This window comes from Hydra viridissima, unplaced genomic scaffold, assembly GCF_058129835.1.
Source record: "Hydra viridissima isolate aposymbiotic clone 2 unplaced genomic scaffold, HvirCarnegie_v1 scaffold_2, whole genome shotgun sequence".
Classification (NCBI taxonomy): Eukaryota; Metazoa; Cnidaria; class Hydrozoa; order Anthoathecata; family Hydridae; genus Hydra; species Hydra viridissima.
In genome coordinates, this window is record NW_028324301.1 from 1,819,531 (window position 1) to 1,834,472 (window position 14,942).

The 14,942-nt window shown below is 28.2% G+C and overlaps 2 protein-coding genes across 4 annotated transcripts; one reads left to right on the forward strand and one right to left on the reverse strand.

Moving 5' to 3' along the window:
* Window positions 1–2,889: 2,889 nt before the first annotated feature.
* On the reverse strand, window positions 2,890–3,726 carry LOC149891516 (male abnormal protein mab-31-like). Its single transcript, XM_090077180.1, has one exon. The coding sequence runs from the start codon at window positions 3,724–3,726 to the stop codon at window positions 2,890–2,892; it is 837 nt and encodes a 278-aa protein (XP_089933306.1).
* A 1,060-nt stretch (window positions 3,727–4,786) lies between these two features.
* LOC145193592 (peroxisomal membrane protein PEX13-like) lies at window positions 4,787–14,883 on the forward strand. 3 transcript variants are annotated; one of them, XM_090077994.1, is made up of 8 exons: window positions 4,787–5,086; window positions 6,736–6,833; window positions 7,837–7,878; window positions 12,806–12,985; window positions 13,219–13,359; window positions 13,462–13,614; window positions 14,141–14,325; window positions 14,635–14,883. In XM_090077994.1, the coding sequence occupies exons 1-8, from the start codon at window positions 4,998–5,000 to the stop codon at window positions 14,749–14,751; spliced, it is 1,005 nt and encodes a 334-aa protein (XP_089934120.1). In that variant the 5' UTR covers window positions 4,787–4,997; the 3' UTR covers window positions 14,752–14,883. The 3 variants fall into 3 exon arrangements, with proteins under 3 accessions (XP_089934120.1, XP_089934121.1, XP_089934122.1); XM_090077995.1 differs by having other exon boundaries at window positions 14,141–14,319; XM_090077996.1 differs by having other exon boundaries at window positions 4,833–5,086; window positions 7,837–7,874.
* Window positions 14,884–14,942: the final 59 nt, after the last annotated feature.

Sequence of the window (14,942 nt, forward strand, 5' to 3'; positions counted from 1 at the left end):
ATGTTGCAATGTTGCTAAGTGGTCTTTATACACAAGATCTGCATATAAATATATACAGGATGTCTGCGAAATCAGGGAAATGCCAGGGAATTCGGATATCTTCAAAAAAATCAGGGGATTATCAGAGAAATTAGGTTAAATTTTAAAAAAATCAGGAAAGATGAGTCTTTATCAAACTTATATAACTTAAATAAGTTGTATATAGTTCACGTAATCTAAAAGTTTATTTGGCAGATAGTTTTATGAACTTCTCTTGATATATTTAATGTGGGTTGTATTATTGTTTATATTTTTGCAGTTGAAGAGCATTTTTCTAAACGAAAAATAGGTAAATATTAGGGAAAAGCTAGGGAAATCCAACTTATAATATTGGCAGACACCCTGTGTGTGTGTATATATATATATATATATATATATATAAACTATGTTAGTGTATTCTATAAATAGAGTGCTCAATGGTCTTAAAGAGCAGAGCAGTAATAATTTTTTCTTCCACAACTTGTTTCACCATCAATAAGTAATCAGGAAGGTTAACAAATTAATCATTAGTTAACATGTTATATATTAACCTTATATATTTATAAACTTATCTTTCACCATCACTAGGTTCATCAGACTTCCTGATGAACCTACTGATGGTAAAACAAGCTGTCAAAGAAAAAATTAGATAAGTATTTTTGCTAATTTATATATATATATATATATATATATATATATATATATATATATATATATATATATATTTATATATACACACATATCACAATAATTTTGTGTATATATAAATATATGTATGTATATATATATACTATACGTGTATATATAAATATATGTATGTATATATATATGTATATATATATATATACATACATATATTTATATATACATATATATATATAAATATATATATATATATATGTATACATATATTTATATATACACGTATACACACACACACACACACACACACACACGCATATATATATATATATATATATATATATATATATATATATATAATATATATATATATATTGTAACCTTGATCGTAACTAACAAAATTATTGTTATTAAGCTATTTTTGTTCATTAAGCAATCAAACTATGTGGAGTTTTCTTTGTTGTCTATTTAAAACCATTCTTTTTTGGAGATGCCACTTAACTGAACACAAACTAGTTAAAAACTCATGCCTGAGTATTAAACATTATGGTTTCCAACTTTTCTTAAACTTGGTTTATCAATAATTAGGATCAAAATCAAACTGAACCTAAGGTTCAGTTGGATTTGAGCTCTAAACCATTAAACATTGTTTTAATCAGATGTCACCTCAACTGCAGTGATGATCAAACAATTTTGGTCCAATTATATTTGATAATTTTTACATATCTAAGACTTTGGGATGTAATGATATATAAAAAGGGTTGTAATTTTTTTACTATGATAGTAATAACTATGATACAATCAAAAATAGCTGTATTTTTTCTATAAAAGAATAATTACAAAGTAACAAAAAACTGCTGTTTTAAATAAACATATCCTTAACTTGCACATTGATCTGAATATCAGGCTTTTATTACTTTTACAGTATACCCAATATAATAAATTATCACATTTGTAATAGACAATATTAATTACTTGAATTTAAATTATAGTCACATTTAGGTAACTTTTAACTTTAGAAATTATAATTTAACATACAAACACAACTTATCTAAAAACATCTATAATTTTGTAGTCCTAACATATTTTTAAGATCTAACATTTTATTTGACGATAGCAATAATACACTTGAATTAATTAATTTTGTAAGCTAAACAAACCAACTTGTTATTTTCACATTTAACCAAAAGATGGCTGACTGCTATATGCTATATAGTATACCTATATAATATAGATAACACAGTAACACTACTTTTTTTTTTTCTGTTGAAAATAGAAAAAACTTGAAAAACACCAAACAATGTTTCGAATAAGCCTCGTAAAACTGTAAAACGTTTTCTTAATCCAGCAGCATTTTAATTTCAAAGTAAATTTGAATGCATAAAATTGGTTTTGCGATCAGCTACACTTTGATCAATTCATGATGTGTATACGCTTACTAAGTTCAGACTTGAGATTAAAGTAGATGCAGAATGTTCTTATTTTAGCTGCTAAAATGATGTTCTAAAAATATTGTAAATTTTTCATTTGCATTAACATACCATATGTCATATAACTATTTAAAATAATTACTTCTAAACAAAATCAAATGTGGCAAGTGAAACTTTGTGTTAAAACTTGAACAGATTTATATCTCAGGAATAGATGGAAAATAATGCAATTACTGTCTTCTTATTAACAACTGGCGCTAATTTACTTTTCTACCCCCCTATTTTTATTTTTGATTATGATAGAGAATTTTATCCTGATTAAGAATCGTATAAAAACATACACCTGAAAACCAAAGGAAAGTTCTCTAATTTGATGTTGAAGTGTCAAAAAAATATACCAAAAACGCTAATATTCGCCATCTTTTTTTACAAAACTACTAAGTTAATAATTCATGCAGTAAACATGAAATTATTTATTAAAAAAACTTTATAGCCCGGTTTTTATTTCGCTAAAACATTTTATAGAGAAATTTGTTATGTATTTTCTTTTTAAGTATTTTTTTCTTGAAAAAACTTCGAATTTCAATAACTTTTTTTCTTATTTTCAGATTATATAGATTTTTTTAAAAATATATTAATGATTTTAGATAAACAAATGTTTATCTAAAATATACAAAATATACATAAATATTATTCAAACGGGATATTCATCTACAACTTGGTTCCAAAAGTGAAAATAAGAATGTTCTTTAAAACGTTGCGCCCACATAAATTCTGACAAATAATCGGGAATCATTTCTCAATTTGTGGGCCCAAACATAGCTTTAAATTTGGCTTTGCTTCTTTGCCACATTGCCTCAACCCTGTTTGTTGTAACACTTGTTGCGGGATCAACAAAATGTAAAGTATGGTTTACTGTACCATGTTGAAAGCCTTGCGCTGCTAAACCTCGGTATGCTGCCCACATATCGCTCCATATTTCAGTTCCAGGACGAATCCATTGTATGATGATGGGTAGTAAGGTTGCAGCATCGCGGTGCGCTACAGGAATGAGTAACCCTTCTTTAGTCGCTATATCGTACGCACCAAAAATCCATTGATCTTCCACAATTCTACCTCGGTTGTATTTCCTTCTTGAAAAAAGTGATTCATCTATTTCCACTATTGAACCTGGTCCTCCTAATTGCACATGGTTATTAAGGAAATAAGTAACGGCAATGTCTCTACAAAATTGATTCCAATTAACAACAGTTTTATTGCTACCAATTTCTAAATCCTTTTGAATGTCTTCTACTGAAAGGCCACGACTTTTTCCGGCGCTACGAGTCCAAATATAAGTAATACCTATTACTTGCCAAAGTTTCAGTTGAGATCTTTCAAAAAAACTCCCAACACGAATACTTATTTTCTTTTTGCATTGTTTTTGCATGCATCTCCAAATCTTTCCATCGACATTATCACTATTTTGTTCGTTGCACTGGATGTTACATCGAGGACAGACCATATTGATAGCAAGTAAACCAAACTCCCTGCACCAACGGATACACTCGTTATTATTGTTTTTAAACCTGCGACCAATTTCCGGTAAATTAAGGCTATCAAATTCAATAATAGTCGGTCGTCTAGCATTCGCCATTTTAATTTTAAAACAGAAATAAAGAAACATTTCTTATAGAGAGAGTCTTTTATAATTACATTTTGTTTTTTGCAAATTTTTTGCATCGGAATTTTCATGAATACTTTCTGAATTTTCATGAGAATTTTAATTACTTTTAAACTACAGAAACCAGGCGGCGTAATTAAATAGTGAAATTTTAAAGTGTTGTAAAAAAAGATGGCGAATATTAGCGTTTTTGGTATATTTTTTTGACACTTCAACATCAAATTAGAGAACTTTCCTTTGGTTTTCAGGTGTATGTTTTTATACGATTCTTAATCAGGATAAAATTCTCTATCATAATCAAAAATAAAAATAGGGGGGTAGAAAAGTAAATTAGCGCCTTAACAACTTATTTCATGAGATCTGCCATTTGTAGTGAAATCACATTTTGACAAGGCGCATAATTTCATGCAATAAAAACTTTGAACGCCCGGAGAATGCAGATAGTACAAAAATAAAGCTGGCGGAAAATGCAGATAGTCCAATTTTGTTTTACGCGGAGATTGCAGATATGCCAATTTTGTTTTTGGCGGAGATTGCAGATAGTCCGATTTTGCGCGGAGCCATCGATAAGTATTTTTTATAAATAATTTCAATTTATCGTCAGCCAATAATCAAAACGTCGTAAATCTCAATTAATATATTTTACAGAACACGCATAAAGCAGTTTAATTCTAGGGTGGCTTGCGGTAAAATGGGCATTTTTTAAACATCTGTTTTATCGTCGTTCCAATAGGATTTAATATGCTTACATAAGTTTTATATCATGGTGACGAATAAACCAAAAGCTCATTTTCGACAAATCGAGATTAACGGGAATTTTAAAAGGTCGACGATTTTTAAAGCCTGATTACACTGAAAGTTTTTTATTTTATCAGTGACTTAAATATATATTCTAATTTTTTCACTGAATTTTCTTTTTTAGTTTTGAGTTTTGAGTTTTTTTTGTTAACAACAAGTAAAAATTAATAAACGGGGGTGGGAGTCTTGATAAGCTTGGGGCGGGTGGGAAAACTCTCCGAAAATTAATTAACGTCCCCTCCCGTGTATTATGCACGCGAGATTCCTGGGTGATTTCGTTTAGTGAGAAAATAGCGAATAAAATTAATGTGCGGCACGTTCGAAACTGCTCGTCTTCTTAATTAATATCATATACTTGCAGGGATCTACGTTGTAACATTATGTTTGGTATATACTAACTTTTTAAAAAGGTTGTTCAAAATCTTTGGTTTATTATAAAGTAATTAATGAATACACACAAGGAAGAATGTGTAGATGAACTGAACTATCAGCAAAGGAATGAAACTGCTCTAGCATATGGTGCACCTGAAAATGGGTAAACACTTATTATAGATAATTAATTGCTATTTCAAAATAAGCAAATCATTTTTTTTTATAAATAAGGATTTAATGCACTAAACCTACTACATAATGAGAAAAAATTGTAGCATTAACTTATACTTTAAGAAAAGGTTCTAATAATAAATATTCAACAGTTCAATAGAAGGACTTATTACAAATAGCTTTCTAAGTGATTTGTTATATTTTTTGAAAATTGATCAAACTTTAGAACTTATGTCTTTTATTTCAAGAACAAAAAAATTATAGTTCTAAAATTTTTGTACTTTCCAAATATAAAATAACATGAATTTGTTACTTTAGATTCTTTTTAAAGACAACTCTACTTTTGCTTTTTTAACTTTTATTGGTAAATGATAGCTGTTTTGTCCCTTCTATCTATTTAATATGAGTATAGATGGTTATTGCATATGTGTGAACTAATAAATTTTAAACTAAACAACTTGGATTCTACTTCAAAAGTTCATTAAAAAGATATAACTATGTAAAAGGATTTTTTTTATTAATTGGTTTTTAAATCATTTAATTGAATAATTTTACAATAACAAAAGGACTTGCTGTATTGTAACAGTAAACTGAGATTTATTTGTCTACTAGCTACAATTTTACAGCCATTTTTATTTTCCAATACTTAGGCATAATTCATCTTCAGTCAAATCTTAAGTATCACCTTGGTCCCCTAGTAAAAGAGAGAATCATGGAAAAAATGCAATGAGCAACAGTAAAAGGTATTTGTATGCCACAAAGATTATTTTTAACATACAAATACCATGATTTTTTAATGATGTAAACATTTTTGATTGTTCTCAGGAAATTTGGAGAACTATGAACTAAAATCAAAAGTAATGAAAACAATTTTTAATGAATATTTCTGTACCTGAGAGCCATAACATCTGAAATATTATTTTGGGCCGAAATGATTTAAATGCAATTTTATTATCACAAAAAAACTCTCAGGCATTTATTTATTTCAGTTATAGAAAAAAATAAATAAAAAAATGATGATATAAATGCAGACATAAAAATAAGACTTTAAAATAAGCATTTTGAAGACAATTATGGCTCTCAAAACATTATGGCTCTCAAAACATTATGGCTCTCAAAACATCATGGCTCTCAAATAACAATTTACATCATAAAAATATAGCGATAAAATATTCTCTTGTATTTTCTTCCAAATACAAAAAATATTAAAGTGACTTTTTTTTTTAAATGAAAGAAAAAAAGAATGAATAAACTTAATTTATTATCATAAATTATCTTTCATCTCGATCACTTTTAGTAAGATTTTTATTGACTATTTATAAGTATATGTAAAAGTTCTACTTTCTAAATGAGATGATAACCACTAAATTTGTGTCAATGTGCTTTGAAAGGATACAATAAAAAGTCATGCTGTAAATGTTCTGAAATAAAGAGTTTTCAAAGATAAAAGCTTAATGAAAGGTTGTTCTTTTTGAAAAACTGTGTGGATTTATAGAAAAACAGAAACAGTGTGCTACCTAAAATAGCATCTAGCAATATCTAAAAGAGCATCAACCTTGTTCAAAAAATTCTGTTAACTTTTAATTATTTAACCCAACATTAAAAGTATAATTATGTAGCTATTTGATCAATTGGATTTAGAATTGGATACAGACTGTCAAATGATCCGCCTCAAATTCCACCAAGACAAAATAACTATGCTTCGAATGTTGGAATATTTCAATCTCCATATACAATGGGTAATCATTAAATTATGTAAAGACTTTTGAAAATTCAACTATTGAAAAGATAACTATCAGTAGTATAAATAGTATAAATAATGGTAATATAGATAATGGCAATATAAATAGGGTCAAGCAGGGTAATTCTGGACAAAAAGTGCAGACACAAGTTAGGAAAATAAAAAATACAAATTTATTTTATATAAAATAGTTTTAATGCATGTTTTGTTAAAAATGTTAATGTCCTGTAAATTACCTCAAATTTAAATTTCATACTCAGGGTAATAATGGGATACTTTTTTCCAAGAAATGTGATTGGCCCAATCTTATTTCAGGATTACAGAAGTCATCTCTGATCACCAACTTAAAACCAAGCGCAGTTATTAAATTTTCATAATTTAAGTGAAGAAAATGCTGTTTACTTTTAATAAATCTACAAATTTTGACATTTTTTTTTTTTTTTGCAAGGTCAAATCTGTGAATTTTTATAATTTAATATGAAAATTATTACCCCACAATTTTAACTGTCCTGTAATCTCCTCACTTGACCCTATAGACAGTATAAATATTAATAATATAAATAAAGATAATATAATTAAAGATAATGTAAATAATGATAATATAAATAATGATAATGTAAATAGTGAGTAAGGAGCCACCTTTAATTGATAAGCATAGAACTGTAGTGCCTATGTATCTTAATATGTTGTGGGTGTATGTTACATTTTAGATAGTTACAACAGAAGGTTTATTGCTTATGATCTTTAATAACATTTTATGAGTTGTAAGCTTTCTTTGCATTGCTTTAATGCTAAATTAAAAGATTCCAGATCTCTACTTATTTTATATTAAGAATTAAATTAATATATTATAGTCATTAACAATTTTCTTTTAAAATAAAAGGTTAAGTTTTTAAATATTTTTCTAATAAACAAGTGAGCTTGTGATGTTAAAAAGAAACAAACCAAGAAATTTATGCAGTTGTTTTCTTGAATAAATATGGAGTTTGATTTTTATCTAGGCTATAATGGCTTTGGCGGAATGTATAACAATCCAATGGCAGGTATTTTTGTTTTCATAAAAATAATAAGGATCAAATAAAATCAAATGAAAAGTTTTTTTTTTATAACTGGAATTTTTTCAATATTTTTTTAAAATGGTAGAAAATTTGCTATACTTTGTAAATATTTCAAAGTTAAGAGTCTTTATGCAGCAATTCAAACTTACCTGCCATCTTCAATTTAGTTCATTTTTGGTACAGAGGTTTTAAGTTTCTTATAGCATTACTTTATAAACAAAAATGATTTTTAATCTTAATGAACTGTTTGCATTGTTCAGAATACATACACATATAAAAAGTTTCAAAGTATTACAATCTGAGACTTAAATGGTGAGAGTAAGCAATCTTTACTATTCAACATTTCACTTTTTACAATTAACATATTTATTGTAAAAAAATCATAAGCACCTTACACCATGAATAAGAATGCATATATTTTCTCAAGGCATCACTTTTGAAAATTGTTTTTTTTTGCACTGAAAAAAGAATTGCTAAAATATATACAAATGATTCAAAAGGCTGAGAACTACTTATGAGATTTCAGCAATCAAACTAAAAAAAGTTGCTCCCATTGTTGAACTACAAGAATTTTAAGGTTAGATTCATCAATGCTCAAGCTTTTTTTAAATTTCTCCTGCACTATCAAAGGGTGCTACAATCTGTGTGGAATTTTCAGACAAATCAAACTTACTTTTAACTTTTTGTCACTATTTTTTACCAACAAAATGCAATAAAACCAACTTTGCCTCCTACTTGTTCAAATCATTAACTGATAAATTTGATGATTTAATGTTGTTTGATTATGATGAATGTTTTGTCAAATTTCTTTTGTTTCTCCTTATTTTTCAAGTCAAAAATGAAAACACTGTGTAATAAATTGTGATAGCCAGTGTTTAACTGGATCCAAGTATTTTATTAATTAGCTTAGTCATCATTTTTCTGCAAGTGCCAGAAAAGCTTTATAACCAGCAGATGTTAAAAACCATGCAATTAAAGTTCTAAGGAAGAGGTTTCAAAAACCAAATCTTTTATTGTTTAAAGTGTGTTGTCTAACTATTCTTTTGTATTGGCTAATGGAAATAATAAAATGTTTGAAGAATTGTTCCAAATAAAAGCAAAACAAAGTCTACACCATTCAGTATGGCATATTTCTCAACTTAAAAAAAATTTCATTGGAGGTTTTATATGATACTGTTTTCTCATTTAAATTTGATAAATCTACTACTCAACAAGTAAACAAACAGTATATGGGTGTGTACATTGTGTTCTAAAAAACATAAGTCCCCTAAAATTGTATGCACTAAAACTATCATGGTAGACCATTGTCCTGAATAAAAGTTGTTACAGCGTTTCTTCAAGTTTGTTTTGAAATTAATCTGAAGTTTACTCTCCACATTGGTAAGGATGGTCATAATAGAAGTATTAAGTTTGAGAGCCTTCCAACAACAACATCTCTTAAATTAATAGTGACAGAAAGATAAAAGAGAAACTGATGGTTTGTAGAATAAAATAACAATTCCATACATTGCTTTTATTGCTTAAACTTCTTAAAAGACATTTTGTTCAAGCTAATTACTATTGACATAAAAGCATTATTTCTTGATCCTGAAACAAAAGTGAAGTAATGAGTCTCTAAGGGCTGTTTTAAATCTCACCATGGAGATATGTAAGTCATTGGAGGCAAAGTAAAGTTTTAAAGTTTCTTAAGTAACGTCTTTCTGTTCTGCTCACCAAAAGAAGAAGTTTGTGATAACGTACATAACAAATGGAGAGTGTACCAAATGGAGTGGCTTCAAGAGTGCTTTTACAAGTATTCTGAAGATTTAGTTTCAACTATCAGACATCAAATTTCTTACTGGGAGAAAGTCAGCATGAGAAAGTCTTCCAATGTGTTCCAGTGCTAAAATCAGACAGATCTGACATTTGTACTTAAATTAACTCTTTTGAGATTAAAATTTTAAATGGCTGTAGTTCATCTAAGTTTTCTTACATTACATCTCTTTTCAAAGTTATTTTCTCACTTTCTCATGGAAATAGTTCCCTAGAGAATGGATTCTCAACAGGTAAATTATTCAATTATATGGTTCTTCAGTTAATCCAGATACAATTGACGCTTTGAGGTTTGTAAAAGATACCATATAGAGCTAAGGATCCATACTTGATATACCTATAACAAAATCTTTCTTGGAATCTGTAAATTTAGCTTAATCATGACACTAAGCTGACCTGGAAGCAAAACTTATATTGAATGAGAAAGAAGAACAAGGCAAAGAGAAAAAAAAAGAAGCAAAAAAGCAAGTTATTCAAATTGAAAAAACAAGCTTTTCTTGTGTCCATTCAACAACTAAATGAAGTTAATGACAGACTAGGGCTTAGCTAATATACATTTTTTAACAATTGTGCCTTGGTTAAAAAAAAATTATTATCAGGGTTTATTACTCTGAGCTTGAAAAAATTTAAAAATATTCATTTTTGTTTTTTATTGCATTGTTTTTTTTTTTAGGTGATTGTGTTTTTTTTCCCACAAAAAACCAACTTAATCACCTTAAAAAAAAATTTTTTTTTTAACAATTTTAAAAGTAGAATAATACAGTTACTATATAATGTAAATCATATAAGTTTACAATAACAAATATAAAAAAAGCTTTCTTTTTTTAATACTTGTTATTGTAAACTTTAATGAATTACATTATAAAGAAGATTCTTGATATCAATTTGAGTTGGGTGATATTAAGTCTTCATAAGCAGATAAGAAAGAACTCTTAAGTTATGTTTAAAAAAAAAGAAGTGTTTCCACAATCTTTGGATTTAGTTTAATATGTTCATTTTGTATAGTTTTTGATATATTAATCTCCCTTTTAATTTTGGTATAGGATCCAGTAAAGTTTTTACTGCCAACAGTTTGTTTTCTTCAATATTTGGAAAATTTGGAAATATAAAACTAAAGCAGAACTCAATAAAATTATCCACACATATTCTGTACAGCATTTACATCTACTTTCTTCAAACAATAATTGATCCATTGTTTTAATTCAACTGAAGTAGCCTGCCATTTGTTCTTATAAACCATTCCCTTCAAAATTGACCAAAAGTTCTCAACTGGACGAAGTTCAGGCACTGCAGGAGGATTATCGGCTTTTTTTACAAAAGTGATGCTTTTTGAGATCAAGTAGCTTGTCACTGATTTAGCATAATGGGCTGAAGCCAAGTCAGGCCAAAACACAAACATACCCTCAGGATGATGTTTTTTAATAAAAGACATCAGTCTTTTGATAATGCACTCTTTCAAATACACATTTTGTTTGACAGCAAGGTCTGAAGGAACAAAATAGGGTGTTGAGATGCCTTGAGGTGAAAATGCTAACCATACCAGCATTTTCTTTTCAAACTTTGTCTGGGGCTTGTATTTCACACCCCCAAGAAACTGCTTTTGGATTGCTTGACCAATACCCAATGTTTGAGTTCTTATCAGAGTGAGAAAATGTGAAGTATGATTCATCATCAATTATGAAAACACACCCATAAAATTTTCTACACAATCTGCCACAACATGTTTGTAACTTTGGACACTTGCTCAGGAGTATGGGCTGGGATGGTCTGTTTTTTTCAGTAAACAATATTTGTGTGTTGCTGAATTGTGTACACAACGTGAGATTGGCTGCACTTGAGCTTTCGAGCAATTTGTCGGGTGGAAATGCCAGATCATCAATCACGCTTTTCAACTTGGTAATGTTGGTTTTAATCATTATTCTAGCTTTTCAACCAGAACCAACCACACTAAGTTTTGATTTGCCTTTTTCCCACATTGAAATGTATCTGTAAATGCTTGCTCTTGGGTGATTTTCTTTCAAAAAATGATCCATGACAACTTTTCTACCTTCCTTGAAATGCAAATCACAATACCTGTACCTGTAGAATTTTTTCATAAAACTTTGCCAGCAGCAGCTACAGAGAGTGGGCTCTAAAATAGAAACAATAAATGAATCAGTGCACAAAAAAAAATTCAAAAATAGAAACCGTTAAAAAAATTGTAAATTTTACTAAGGACACTCGTTAAAAGTAATTTAATTTTCACAAGCTTTTTATTGTGTTGCAATATGTTCTTTACAAAAGAAAACTTACTGCTCTAAAAAGCATTTACTATTCATTAAAAACAACCATCAAAGAAACTCTGATATCCTTTTCAGGTTTTTAATATTCAGTTTAACTTCAATTTCCTTCTAAATAATTTTAAAAAAGTTGCTTCAAGAATCCTTTATTGTATTAATTACAGAACCTTATTATATATTATTAGTTTACATGTATGTATGTATGTATGTATGTATGTATGTATGTATGTATGTATGTATGTATGTATGTATGTATGTATGTATGTATGTATGTATGTATGTATTTTGCTTGAAAAGTATTCCTTGGTGTCACAAAAAATTTAGACTAAAATTTATAACCTTAGAAGTATTAACTATTAATGTTATTCTAATTGAATGCATGCAATCAATAAAAATCAAGGCAGGCTGAATGTGTTTCTCAGCTACAACAAAATCTTATGTATAAAGTTTTAGCAAATCTATAAACTGAAAAAGAAAATATGCACACTCGACAAAAGTTGGCTTAATTATATTTGTTGATAATTAAAGCAAAAAAATCAAATTCCTCTTCGGTCAATTGCTATAAAAAAAATGTTTTACATGTTTTATTGGCTGAGCATAAAAATATCTTAGGGTTTTCTCTGTTGATGGCCCATTTTACAGTGTGCCAGAAATGAAAAAGTTTGCAGTCGGTTAAAGTAATCATTTTTCAGAATGTTTTACAATAAATCATTTAATTGCAATTCTAAAAATTGAGATAACACTGCAATTAATTGAAATAACAGCACAAGTTCTTTTTAGATGTTAATTTTTAGAAATAAACTTTTTTTTTCTTTTTCCAGCGTATGGCTATCGGATGGGTGGAACTAATGCAGCAGATGGCTCATTATTAAATGGGGTTGAAAATGCTACACGTAGTGCTTTTCAATCTGTAGAATCAGTCATTCAAGCCTTTAGCTCAGTGAGCATGATGCTGGAATCAACTCTGTTTGCAGCACAAAATTCTATTCGTGCAATTGCTAGTTCGCAAAATTTGTTTATATTGTTAAAGTTTGTTTTTAAATCAGGGCAAAGTTATTGTAAAAAAAAAGCATCACTATTATTTACAACCATTAAGTTTAACTACATACTCTACATTAAATTTTAATTAATAAATATCTTTTCATTAAAAAATTAGTTGATAAATATCTTTTTATAACCTGCAAGTATTCTATCTATAATAATATTAAGATCTATTACTGTTTGATCAATTTAGGTGTTGCAGATCAAATTGGTAGTCTTCGAGAGCATCTATTTAACAGTCTTTTATCATTTCTAAGGACAATAACCTATTTGTTACATAAGCTGCTAATTGCATTTAGACTTCAAAAAGGACCTACTCCTGAAGAAATATGGGGTATATGATATTTTTTAACAATAAACTTATTTTTAGCAAATAATTAATCTTTTCACTATATTTTCTGGTAATAGTTTGAAAATATAAGTATATGATTTTTAGACCAGAACGCCTCTGCAACATCTTTAGGGAGTATTCCCACTAAACACTGGCCTCTTGCACTATTCTTTGGAATTATGATTGGAGGACCATGGTTGCTCTGGAAACTGTTACAAAATTTATCTAGTTATGATAAAATGAAAGATTGGCATAAAGGTAAATTTTATTATTATAAATACCTGATTATTAATTTGTTATATAGATCATAAATAACAGATAGTTATAACAGATAGGCCATAAAGAAGTTGGGTATTTTAAAAAGTTTAAATTTTAAAAATTAAAATAAAGATACTTCAAAAGATAAATCTTGGTAGTTGACATTAAGTTGTGACACTCCAAACTATTTTTATTTGTTTGACAAAGCAAACAGCAAAAGTCAAGCTTTATAATTTCAACGTTGTCTTGGTTTAAGGGTTTTTATTTACTAGAGCAAAAAATAATATTTTGTATTAATAATTGTTGGCATACGTCACTTCTAAAAATATCTAAAAATTTTAATTTTTACTCATAGCATAAAAAATAAAGTTTACTAAAGATATTAAAAGAACAAAAACAATGCTGAGCCTAAGTTTCAATTATTAAAAATGGATATTTTTGTTTTAAAGTTAAATTTTAATATAAACCAGTTATATGTTTTTTGTTCTCATGTATAAAATAATTTTACTTTTGGGGACTTTTTTAGGTAGCAGTGAGCATTTCTTGGCAGAGGCAAAGCATGACTTTCAAGCAGTAAATAAAGATGAACTATCTTTCCGCAAAGGAGATATAATAAGAATTGCGCCTAAAGTTTGCCAGCCACATATACGAGGTTGGTTGCTAGCTTCCATCAAAGAAAAGAAAGGTCTTGTACCAGCCAACTATGTACAAGTATAAATTGTTTTTCGGATTTCTGTTTTTTTTAATTTTTTATTTTTTCTAAAATTTGGATTTAGTAATTAAAAAAGTGTTTGTTTGGTTGTTTAATTTTTTATTGAAAACCGTTTCATTAGGTCTTAGGTGCTTACGTGAGATTAAGTCTTACGTGAGATTAGGTCTTACGTGCCTACGTGAGATTAGGTCTTACGTGAGATTAGGTCTTACGTGAAGTTTTATTAATAAGTATGAAGCTACTGGTTTGTTAACAAAATGTTGATGTAAAACTTCATCTTTCTGTTAAAAACAGTCGTTTTCTTTCAGATCAAAGGAAAGGTGACGTGTCAACCAAAAAAGTTTACAGGAAATGATGCGTCTAACGAAAACGGAATAAATATTATAAAGAAAGAAACGAGCCCTGAGAATCTTGACAGAACTTAAAAGAAATATAAACCGATACAAAATCTTCAAACTTATCCTCTCATATTTTTTAATTTCGAAATGACTTCATTTTTTTTTTTTTTTTTTTTTAATTTAGAAAGTTAATTTAGATAAAATGATCAGTTTTTTGTATTAAATCTCATGCTGCTTCCCTCCCCCATTTTGATATTTGATCCGATTTCCAAAAAAAT